General features: G+C 38.4%; 1 protein-coding gene across 1 annotated transcript in view; it reads left to right on the top strand.

Annotated features, from left to right (window-relative positions):
• dner (delta/notch-like EGF repeat containing) overlaps positions 1–11982 on the top strand; it is a 48397-nt gene extending 36415 nt beyond the window's left edge. Inside the window, exons 8-13 of the mRNA XM_065282887.2 lie at positions 611–841; positions 6348–6470; positions 6561–6674; positions 6927–7058; positions 8351–8597; positions 9714–11982. Of these exons, the coding sequence (XP_065138959.1) occupies positions 611–841; positions 6348–6470; positions 6561–6674; positions 6927–7058; positions 8351–8597; positions 9714–9825 (959 nt within the window). The 3' untranslated portion in view covers positions 9826–11982. The remainder of the gene's footprint in view (positions 1–610; positions 842–6347; positions 6471–6560; positions 6675–6926; positions 7059–8350; positions 8598–9713) is intronic.
• The last annotated feature ends 375 nt before the right edge of the window (positions 11983–12357 follow it).

Raw genomic sequence — 12357 nt, 5'->3', positions numbered from 1 at the left:
TGGTACAATGTTGTGTTGAAGTCTATACAACTATGAACTACCAGTCTATTTTACTTCAAGGACTTCAATTTTATAATTTTGTTAACTCTTTCACCGTCATTGACGAGCTGCCAATGACAAGTATTTTCGTCTTTCCAAAATACCGCTATTATCCACCAGGTGGCGGACTTCCGCAACTTATAAAACCCATAAGTATGGCCCTAGGGCAAACAGCTGCATGTCCGTGGATGTTTTGAGGATCGCTCTGAATCTCAACTCTATCAAAAGTCCTTCACAAAAATGTTTTTATCTCAGCTTTTTGCTCAATAGAACTAATGAAGGTAGGATGAAACTTTTTTTCGGGGTCTGTTCTTTCTTTTGATATATTGTATGTTTATATATTTAAAGAAGAAAATTTTCTGGAAGGAATTAAACTTTTGTGAAAATCATGAAAAATGCTGGGGCTGGCTGGCAACTTTTTAAAAAAACGCTGGGGGCGAAAGAGTTAATTGGGTCTCTATGGCTGTGACTTTTGCAACTGATGTTGTTGGCCAAACAGTTTAATAATAAACAGCATTAAACTTAAATTGGCATCTTTGTACAGTAAAGCATCTCTCTCTCCCTCTGTTAGGTTATAAGGGTGCCATGTGTGAGCAGAAAATTGACCCCTGCGCTTCCGGGCCCTGTCAAAATAACGGCAGCTGTTTCTCACAGGGCATCGGTTTGGGCTTCAGCTGTACCTGTCCTTCAGGTTTTACTGGACCCACCTGCGCCCAGCTGGTGGACTTCTGCGCCCTCAATCCATGCGCTCACGGTATCTGCCGCAGCATTGGCACCAGCTATAGGTGCCTGTGTGTGCCAGGTAAGGATACGAGCGTGTGTGTTTTGATGTTTATGTCATTGTTGTGTTCCTGTGTCATCCCTTTTATTTCCACTCATGCTGTGGCTGTCTCCCTTTAACCCTTACCCCCCTTCACATCTCTCTGGCTCCGTCTGGTTGTTATAGCAACTGCCTCCAGTGTATTGCGTGCTCAGACATCAGCGTCTGTGAAGTGTGACTGCACCAGCTGTGGAGGCAGCTTAGTCTTTCCACTGATATCACCTCTCTTTGATAAGAGCGGTCCCGAGAGACCATTGTGTTCTCTGCTGGGATTGTAAATAATATCCAGTGGGATCACACCATAATCACGACAGATAGAGTACACTCACTACGAACAGACCGATCGTACTTGGCGATAAAATTTGCAAGGATTTATTTGAATTTTTTAGAGCTTTAAAACAATGTTTGCCAAGTAACCATCATTTTATCAAGCATTGTTTGTGCTACAGACATGAATGATACCTCTTATCATGTGGCTTATTGTGGAGAGATGTGCGATTGCTTAATATTTCATGATAACCACCAGGCAACACTAGCAACCATATAAAACACCATAACAAATGTGCTTACAGTCACAATACTGTTCCAGTCTTGGAAATCACCCACTATCCTGCAATATTGTTTGCTGAATTTTGCTTTTGTCTAGTTTTGGAAGAGAATATCTCAAACAGAGGGTTGCCAACTTTGGTGATTTGTCTAGAGCAGTAATTCTCAAAGTGTGGTCCGCCAAACCCCCCCAGTGGTCCGCCAAAAGATGACCTAAACTAGGCAAGTGTTTATATAAAAAAGTCACTTATTCAAGTAGATTTTTAATGCACTTGCAAAACTGTGATATCAGTTTTGCCATTTTGTTTTAATAACGTAAAAATGGATCGGTGCGGTGGCTAAACCAAAGAGGAGTCAAAAGAAAAGATCAAGCGTCAAATGAACACAGCTAAAATCCACAGATCTATTAGTTTTGTAATGTACCAGTTTTTGTTTCATGTGTAAAATCCCTGGAATTCAGTGATTTTGGAAATTAAGGGGAATTTTTTTTCAGCATTTTATTGTGACTTCATATACCCACCACCTCAGTTTTAAACTAATGGCTCTTTGGAATGACATTAAGTGGGAACTAGGCTGTTATAGTATGTTTACTTTAATTGCATTTTTTTTCACATGTGCAGTTTGTTGTTCATATTAAGTTGCAACTCATTTCACATTTACTTTTTTAAATGAAATAAAATTCATATAATAATTTCTGAAAATAGCATTGCATTTGTATTTAAAAAAATTAGTTTTTGACACAAGAACAGTTGCATATTAAACTTAAATTTAGCTTATCCTTCCTATTTTGTTGTTTTTTGGGGGCGTGTTAGAGTGGGATTCTGTTAGGTGGTCCTCAGAAAAAAATTGGAAGATAAAGTGGTCCTTGGGTTGAAAAAGTTTGAGAAACACTGCTCTAGAGTGAGATTTCTCCCCAAACATGCGCATGCAGCAGCCTACTGAAAATTTTTGGCCAGCTAGCTGCTGCCACCACAAGCCTCTTAACGTCAAAATCTACACCGACTACATTAATTTCCAAATTTTGATGTTTTGTTTTGATTAGTTTCTTTTTGTTCACTGTTACTTTGACTATTTGATTTATTATGTGATTGTTTTGATTAGGGCATTGCTGAAAGAGAGCTAAAAGTTCATAAAACTCCCTTGAATAAGGTTGATGATAAACTAAGGTCATAATCTTCAGTATGAGGTTAATGCCTGAGTGAGGACTATACATGGCATTGCATTTATTCTACTTTATCGTCAACTCATGATCTGATTCAATAGGTTGTGTTAGTAAACTGAGGTTAATACTAATGGTTTTGTTTTTTGTTTGCATAAAACACGGTGAATAAAACAATGCATGGTGCTTCAGGAAATTCCTATATACTGGGCCCTTAGAATGGTCCAATACCCTCCTGTCTGTCATTAGAATTTTGCTTTGGCTAATTTTCGTGGGAAAAAAATTGTGGAAAAGTTTCTTGAAAACCTTAATTTCTTTACTGTACATAGGTGCTCACAAAAAGTCTTTACAAATGCCATGTAAACTGGAATAAACAAACTTAATATGAGAATGTGTCAGAATTTTCCACCACCCTTGCCTTTATCTAAAAGGCAGGGATAAATCACAATCACATGGCATCCTTCTTTCCAATTGCATAATTTTTCACGATACAGTAGCCAATTATACACACACTACTCTGCAGAATAGCTGCTACACAAATGCTGAAGCCTAGCCTCGCACCTACCCCCCATCCCCACCAGAGTCAGACCTCATATACCAGATATATTAATATATTTTATTTTTATACACACACCCCTGGTCCCCAACCCACATTTTTAGCCTACCAGAAAAGATAGGCTACTACCTTTCTCCCTTAAAGGTGACACTGAATGATTGAACGGGGTATTTATCCTTGTTCTGTGATGAGACATGTAGACACATATTTTGGGGGGGTCTGTAATGCCTTAGAAGCTTCCTAAAAACCTCTCTCAGATAGCTCTATTAGGGTGGGGGATTTTAAACAAGTGGTTTTCCACCTATTTGGCTCCCCCTACTGGCTTAACTTGCAATCTCATTACTGATTGGCTGACTTTGCTGCCACTCAAAAAATGTAGCCAATTATTTTAAAGTGGAGGGGCAGTGAGATGCCTGTGATGTCATAAGCATCAGTTTTTCAGATTGGGCCGTTTTCTGGCTGACATTTCTAAAAGAGGAATTTCTATGAGACTGAGATGTTAAGCATGTCTAGCACTTTTTGTATGTTCGTGAATCCGGGTAGACTACCATTATTCAACAAAGACAAGGTAAAAATGGTTTTTCATTCTCTGTCCCCTTTAACGTTTACACATGTTTATCATCTAGGTGTAACAAATAATCATCTTTGAGCTTACCTGCTTTAAGATATAATGCAAGGCTGAATTTTAATCTTCTCACATTTGATTTTACTGACTGTTAATTAAAATTAATTTTAGTAAAAGTTGATCAGGAAATCAAAATTCCATAATAGACTTTAAACTTACTTCAATAGAAGAGCTCAACACTAAGGATTTTAGGCAAAAAAGTAATTTATTTAAAAGTAAATATGGATTAATCCTTTTTTACAAAGTTACAGAAGTTATACAGTCAAGACCAGTGAGTGACTTTCTCTTCTTCTTTTGTTTAACTTTAATAACTTCAACAGGTATACTGTTTATTATAGACCGAATGTAATCAAATGTTCACATTCGGTTTAGACATAATCAGTTGTTTACCATGATACTCACTAAGACAGCTACATTCACAAATGTTATGTAAATTTGTCCGTTTAAGCCAAAAGACGAACATGGGCTTATTTAAACGCGCGCTACCGGTGGATGAAGCGTTGTGCCGCACACGATGCATCGGGTTTTCAAGTTCCAGGCTGTGAATCTAATCATTATACAGCTGGATAATAGTCAGCGTTTGATTACTTACATCTTTCTTGCACTTCCACTATCTGAGGAATCGCGCAGCTGTCCACCTTTGAGTTTCACCTCTGTCTGTGATTTGATTCGTCATCTGGGAACCATTTTGACTTTATCTTACTTAATGGGGCGCAGCGCAGACCTGTTGGCTTGTGACATCAAACTACTGCGAGATCGGTTTAAAAGCATACTGAGTCATTTAGTGTTGAATCGGTCTCGCGGTGCTAACACGTCACGTGAAGATCGGTCTGCGCGGCGCAGCAAGAAGCTAAACGAGTGCTGAGCGTTGGGTTAAATAAGACCAATGTCAGAAAATCACCAAGGTCTGGACCTCGGGGACCTCAATGGTGGGTACGGCATGCACATGAGTGAAAAATACAGCAGAGAAGAATGTCTATTTTAGCGCAAGATTTATTTTGTGAGTGTGAGAGCGTGAGATTGAGGCTGAATGCGTGACTGTCACGCCAGATCCGTGAGAGTTGGCAACCCTGTTAAACAGGCAATCTTAACATCAACTGTGACATTACAGTCGTGATGTACGCCCCCAACATTAAATTATACATTAAGTACAATCTTGTCACAATATTGTGGCTTTTGAGTTAGCTCTATATGCTAGTTAATGCTATATGCTAGTGTTTAGGCTGAAGTTTTACTTTACAGTTACGTTTTGCAGGTCCATACTGAAAAAAAAAACACAAACTTACCACTCAAAAACGTCCAATAATCTCCAAATAATTGATTATTCCTCGAATTTTGTATCTTCGCCTGATATATGCTAAAACATAAAGTCTGTTTACACACACAGAGAGCTACTCAGGGAGCTGCTCTCAGAAACAGCCAATCGGAGCAGAGCTCAACCTTATTATTATTCATGACCTTTCAAATAAGGTAATAACAGACCGTTTCATTCTAAAGGCAGATCCTAGGGTTGTAAATGGACATGTAAAACCACCTCTGAATATTTTTGCTTTTAATAAAGCCACATACCTTCTATGTAGATATCAGAGAACAATTTAACATATTTCAAGGCATTCTTTTGAAACATTCTTATAATATATATTTTAGACATATATATTATATACTGATAATATATATGTCTAACATATAAACATTGTATGTAAATATGCTTTTTACAGTATCATACTCACATTCCAAATATGGGTTATCATACTTGACAATAATGTCACTTGTACTTTACTGTAATGCATCTGTTTAAAAGAAAAACTATATAAGGCCTGTATGCGCCATCTTGAGGAAGACAATATATTGCACTCTCCTGTGGATTTCAGTGTGTGAATTTCAGCGTGTGAATTTTTTGTGTGCATTTGTGGATTTTAGGGTGTGAATTTTTTCTGTGTGCATTTTTGGATTTCAGTGTGAATCTCCTGTGTGCATTTGTGAATTATCGTGCGTGCGTGTGGATATCCCGTACACATTTGTGAATTACTGTGTGTGCATCTGGATTTATTTTGTGCATTTGTGGGAGGTTTTGATACTGTTTTCAGTCCATAGAAATGCTTGAATGCAAAGATGAAGTGTATTCTAATGTTTGAATTTCCTAAGGATCACAGCGTCGTACAGGCAACCGTCATCATTTCCTGTTCGTGTTAGTATGTCCCAGTGTATGCATACTTTGTTCTACATGTACTTTCCCAACACAAAACAGTACATACTATCAGGGGATAGTATAAGTAGGTGAATTGGGACGAAGCTTTAGAAATCTCAGTTGACTACTTTTCACCTGTGTCATGTACTCTTGTTTCTGTGATGGAAAAACACTATCAAAAGCGAAACATCGCCCTCTTGTGGACACAATCCAGCAAACATCCATGAAATCCATTCATCCATCCATGCTTAAAACCTACTTCTGCAGGGTCGTGGGAGGGCTTGAAGCTTCAATGTCACTATATTTGACCTATAATGATATTGCTGGTTATTAGCAGAATCTGAGACACAGCATGCTATTTGTTTTTGAAAACTCTCTCTTCCTGTCTCTCTCTCTCTCCCTCTTTTCCTACAGGTTATCATGGTCTGTACTGTGAAGAGGAGTATAATGAATGTTTGTCTGCTCCCTGTCAGAACTACGCCACATGCAGGGATCTCATCAATGCCTATGAATGCATCTGCGCTCCACAATTCACAGGTGCAATTCCCTGCTTGGAACAATTAATGTGCACTGTCGCTTTAAATTAAAAAACACATCAGTAAATTGAACCCCTGTGGATTTGTTTAGGAAAGCACTGTGAGATATTTAAGGACCCCTGTTTAAAGCTCAGATGCCAGAATGGTGGACGCTGTGAAAGTGGAGGGAGAAATGCGTCCTGTGTGTGTCCACCAGGATACATGGGTGAATATTTGTCTTCATTTGTGTATGTATTATGTGTGGACATGTCAAGAATAGCATAGTAGGCTACATACTATTTTGCAATATGTTGGAATATATTATTGCATAGAATACCTGTATGACCTTTGCTAAATGTACATTATACAGCAAAATATGTTTTAGAAGTAATGATTAAACTAGAAGTTACATCTAACTGAGCCATTTTAACACAAAATAGATAGTCATACTGAGTATTATGTATTTATTTCTGTGTAGGTGAGAACTGTGAAGTTGACGTGAACGAATGTGAGAGTAACCCCTGTCACCATGGCGGCACTTGCATTGACCAATCAAATGGCTACACCTGTCACTGCCCACCTGGTTGGGTTGGTGGTAGCTGTGAGATTCGTAAGTTCACCTTTGACCTTCTGATATACCGATCTTGCTCTTGTGTGAATAAAGACAAACAAATATGAATAAACAGGGAAATGTAGTTTACATGCGAAAAGGCTGCAGTGTAAAGGGAATGTGGTGACCCGGCTCCAGAGGCAGTTCAGATAGTCATGCAAGAGATACATCATAAGGTGTCTTTGCATGCCCAATCACACCCTTTGTGGATGTCAAGGACACCATCTTGCATGCTTGAGGAACAAAGCGATCCCCTGAGGAAGGACATGGTACATTTGAGCCAGTTATAATGACACTATTAAAGGGACACTCCACTGAAAATATGCTTATTTTCCAGCTCCCCTAGAGTTAAACATTTTAGTTTTACCGGATTCTTTCAGCCGATCTCCGTGTTTGGTTGTACCACTTTTAACATAGCTTAGCATCCATTGAATCTGATTAGACCATTAGCTTCGCACTATAAAAGAGTTATTAAAACTTGACTCTTTTACATTGTGTGCTAAGAATGACGGAAACTTAAAAGTTGTGATTTTCTAGGCAGATATGGCTAGGAACTATACTCTCAATCTGACGTAATAATCAAGGACTTTGCTGCCCTACCATGGTTGCAGCAGGCGCAACAATATTACGTAGTGCCCGAAAATAGTCCTTAGCTATTGAAAGTTACCAAGGGCACTATTTTCGGGTGCTGCGTAATATCATTGCGCCTGCTGCACACATAGTACGGCAGCAAAGTCCTTGATAATTACGCCGGAATGAGAGTATAATCAGATTAAATGATTTTTGCTAAGCTTTGCTAAAAGTGGTACCGCCAGACCCGGAGATCAGCTGAATGGATTCCAAAACTGGTAAAACTCAATTGTTTAACTGTAGGAGAGCTGGAAAATAAGCCTATTTTCAAAAAAGTGGAGTGTCCCTTCAAAGTCCTTCCCCTGCATCTTGCCCTGTCAAGAGTAAATCAGCTAATAATCACACAGAACCCCTTAGCAATCACATAACAACCCAGAACAATTTATTAACCAGGGTGAATTCCAATCAAAAGTGATTATCTAATCAATATCAGAACAACCATTTGTGTTGTGTGCCCCTCGCCACAGTGCCCCTTAAAAAGCTTTTTTTGGGAAAAAGTCCCCCATGCTAGTAACTATAGCTACATAGGGCCTAAGCAGTCAGATAGTGACCTCCTGGCAAAACCCTAGCACAATCTTTTGCACAAACATGCAAAATCTGTTCTTCTTATAACCTGCACATTTTCTCATACTCACACAGCTTTGGTTTTCTCCTTCTTTTAGATCTGCAATGGAAGATGGCTCAGCCCGTCGACTCAATGACCAACATGCCCCGTCACTCTTTGTACATAATTATTGGCGCTCTGTGTGTCGCCTTCGTCCTGATGCTCATCATCCTCATCGTCGGCATCTGTCGCATTAGTCGTATCGAGTACCAGGGTTCGTCCCGTCACGCCTACCAGGAGTTTTACAACTGCCGCAGCATTGACAGCGATTTCAGTAATGCAATCGCTTCCATTCGCCACGCGAGGTACAAAACAGCTACAAGTATACATAAAGTATGGGCAAAAACTGTATATGTTAAAGTAATTAACTTGATTTAACTTGAGCTGATGTTGTTTGTTGAAGAATAGAAACAGTTCACCCAAAAATGACAATTCTGTTAGAATTTGTGACCCTGGACCACAAAACCAATCATAGGTAGCATTTATGATTTGTAGCAATAGCCAACAATACATTGAATGGGTCAAAATTATGCCAAAAATCATTAGGATATTAAGTCAAAATCATGTTCCATGAAGATATTTTGTACATTTCCCACCGGGATACCTGAAAGGTAATTGCGGGTATCCTGGAGAGGTGACATCTCAAATCCCCAACGTCTCGATGCTGGGGTGCCTCAAGGCTCTGTGCTTGGACCGCTGCTCTTTTCGATATACATGACATCCCTGGGTTCTGTCATTCGAAAACACGGCTTTTCCTTCCACTGCTATGGGGACGAGACTCAACTCCACTTGTCGTTCCACCCTGATGATCCCACGGTTTCTGCCCGCATCTCGGCATGCCTGAGGGACATCTCACTCTGGATGAAGGATCAGCATCTCCAGCTTAACCTTGCGAAGACAGAACTGCTTGTCATATCATCTGAACCAAAGATTCGGCACAACCTTTCCATTCAGCTAGGTTCCTCGACCATCACGCCTTCCAGGACAGCCAAAAACCTGGGAGTTGTCAAATATTTGGATTTTTTGCACCCTCAGATTCCAGATTTTTGTATCTCAAATATTGTCCTATACTAACAAACCATACATCAATGGAAAGCTTATTTATTCAGATGCTGTATAAATCTCAGTTTAAAAAATATATACTTTTATTACGAATTTGTGATCCAGGGTCACATTAATGATCATATGGTTTTAAACACACACATTACATTTCTCCACATCTATCTTCACTTCAAAAGCTTACAGTAACAAAGCTTTAGTCTTCAAAAAAAGGTCAAGAGTGAATCATTAAAGTATCACAAAATAGTTCACTTAACAATTTGAAAAATATTTTGGTGAATTGTTCCTTTAAATATGAATGAAAGCATTGATAAACATTCCTAACATTCCTATTTCTTTGTGTGTGTTTGTGCCTGGTACAGGTTTGGGAAGAAATCTAGACCAGCAATGTATGATGCCACTCCTATCAGCTATGAAGATTACAGCCCAGATGACAAGCCCCTAGTTGCACTCATTAAAACGAAAGATTTGTGAAGCAATACACTTCTAAAACGCATTCACACACACACACACACACATATATATTAATATATAGATATATATCACACATACCCACAGGCACGGTTCCAGCCTTTAAAATGAGCCAATAACTCAGTATTTATTTCCAGAACATAGTAAAAAAATAAATCAAACTGTAATAAAATTTTTGATATGTTTTACCAATACACTCTTAAAAATAAAGGTGCTTAAAATTTCTTCAAAGTGATGCCATGAGTTGAAAAGCATTTTTATACCTCTTTTATAATCTAAAAAACCTTTTTCCACTACAAAGAAACAAAAAGGTTCTTCAGATGTTAAAGGTTCCTCATAGATACAATTCAGCCAAAAATGGTTGACTTCGTGAAGCCCCTTTATTTTTAAGAGCGACAGGACATAAGTAACTTGGATTAGTCACAAACAAGTGTGCTTTGTTTGCGGATGCAAATATTTTGTGGAATGTAAGTAGATGAATATCAAGCCACATTGCAAGATGTGTGTATGGGAGATCTGTTGGGGGACTCTGATCACAAATATGATAGCAGCATAAGCTAGAATTAGAAATGATAGCACTCTCTTCATAAAGAAGAATAAAACAAAAGACAAGACGATGTAGGTTGCCTTAACCGGTGCATGGATAGGATCAATGGTTTTCACATTATACTCTGTAACCTGTTGTTTATAGTTAATTTCTTATTGCTCATTGTGGTCTCTTATGTGTCATAATATTGATGGTAGAGAAGTCCTAAGATACCACTGCTAATGTGAAAGCAGCACTATACGGTGCTTTTATAAGTAATATTTGGTTGTGTCATTTCACTAAGTAATAAAACAGCAGTTCTGCTCTGTATTTCATAGTGTTTCGTGGAACTTAACTGAACAAGACGTCTCTGTTGCAATACATCTGCAAAGCTTAGCAGTTCACGTACCAAATGAGACAAAAGAATCGAGAAACAACGTTTAAAATGTGTCATATAAAGAATCAAAAATGCTGCTTTCAATATGGAGATTAATCTGGACCAAATGTTTATTAAGCCTTCGAATGTAAGATTTCTTTTGTCATTAGCATCTATTCAGACACTGCTGAGCTCATGTTAGTAGTATTGAAGCAAGAGTGTCTCCTCAAGGCCGTGCAGGCGTCTGGTTCAAGCTGGTGTAGTTCTGCCGTGTGCTTCTGGTTTTCCTGCAGTTGGTTCCAGCTCTTTCTTTCTCTTTTACTCTTCATTTGAGTCTGGCTGAAGTGCTATTCATAGTATGTTTTCAGTCTTCCCATTGCCTATCCTTCTCTCTTATCTGCCATATCTACTCCTAGTTCTACTCGTATTCTTATGGTTATCCTCTTGCGTAGTATATAGACAGGTAGAAGCTACTCTCTGCGACTGATCCGAGGCCTGTTTTGCTTTTTTAATAGGTGAATTGAAAGAGAAGTTGACGGTAACGTTTAACAAGTTACTGTACAGTATGTGATCAGTAAAGCAACAAAATTACAAAGTTGCGTTGTCCCATACAATGAAAGTAAATGATAATAAGATCAAATCACATTAAAGCCATATGACAGCTTTGTGTGATGAACAGACTTAAATTAAAGTTATGTGCTGAGAAAAAATGTGCTTGTATAAACATATGCATCCCTTTGCCTCCCCAAAGAAAACTGTATGACATAAAATCTCAAACTTTTAAATTAAACGGTAACACTTTACTTGAAAGGGTGTTTATAAGACTGACGTGACACCTTTATAATCATGACATGCCATAAACATAAAGGAGATTTTATGCACGTTTATGTCATTAAGTGTCATTCGTTCAGTTATGTCACTTTTAATGCAAATGTTTTAGATGTCTTTGTTATGACAACTTGACATAAACCAATACATTATAACTTCCTCCAAGTGTTTAGAAAATAAAATCAATCATCCAATAATAATAACAATAATAATTAACACTGATAAAATTATATTTTGTTGCATTTGGAGACCGATTCACATAAAATTAAATGAAAACAGTACAATAATGGCTTAAGCCATTCAGCGTTGGGTGCATATTGCTGGAAGAGCAGTTAAAGAGATAGTTCGGCCAAAAATGATATTAAACCCATGATTTACTCACCCCCAAGGTGTCTGAGTTGCATATGTCCATCGTTTTTCAGACAAACACATTTTCGGATATTTTAGAAAATGTTTTAGATCTTTCAGTTGATTAAATGTAATGTTACGGGGTCCACGACCTTCAAGTCCAAAAAAGTGCGTCCATCCTTCACAAATTAAATCCAAACGCTCCAGGATGATAAACAAAGGTCTTCTCAGGGTAATCCGCGCAGTGTTGTTGTAGAAATATCCATATTTTAAACTTTATTAACGAAAATAAATACCTTCCGGTAGCGCCGCCATCTTAGTCGCGTCCGCATTCAGGATGAGAGCTTACGCAGCCTACGGAGGCTACTCTGCTGCTGCTCTGTGCCCCCACCCTCCGAATTTGTCATACATCACTAAGAAAAGTGCGTACACTACGCTCTCCTGAATACAGAGGAGT

This window comes from Paramisgurnus dabryanus, chromosome 9 (genome assembly GCF_030506205.2).
Source record: "Paramisgurnus dabryanus chromosome 9, PD_genome_1.1, whole genome shotgun sequence".
In the NCBI taxonomy this organism is placed as follows: domain Eukaryota; kingdom Metazoa; phylum Chordata; class Actinopteri; order Cypriniformes; family Cobitidae; genus Paramisgurnus; species Paramisgurnus dabryanus.
Note: the sequence above shows the minus strand (reverse complement) of the source record. Positions and strands in the feature narration are given on the sequence as shown.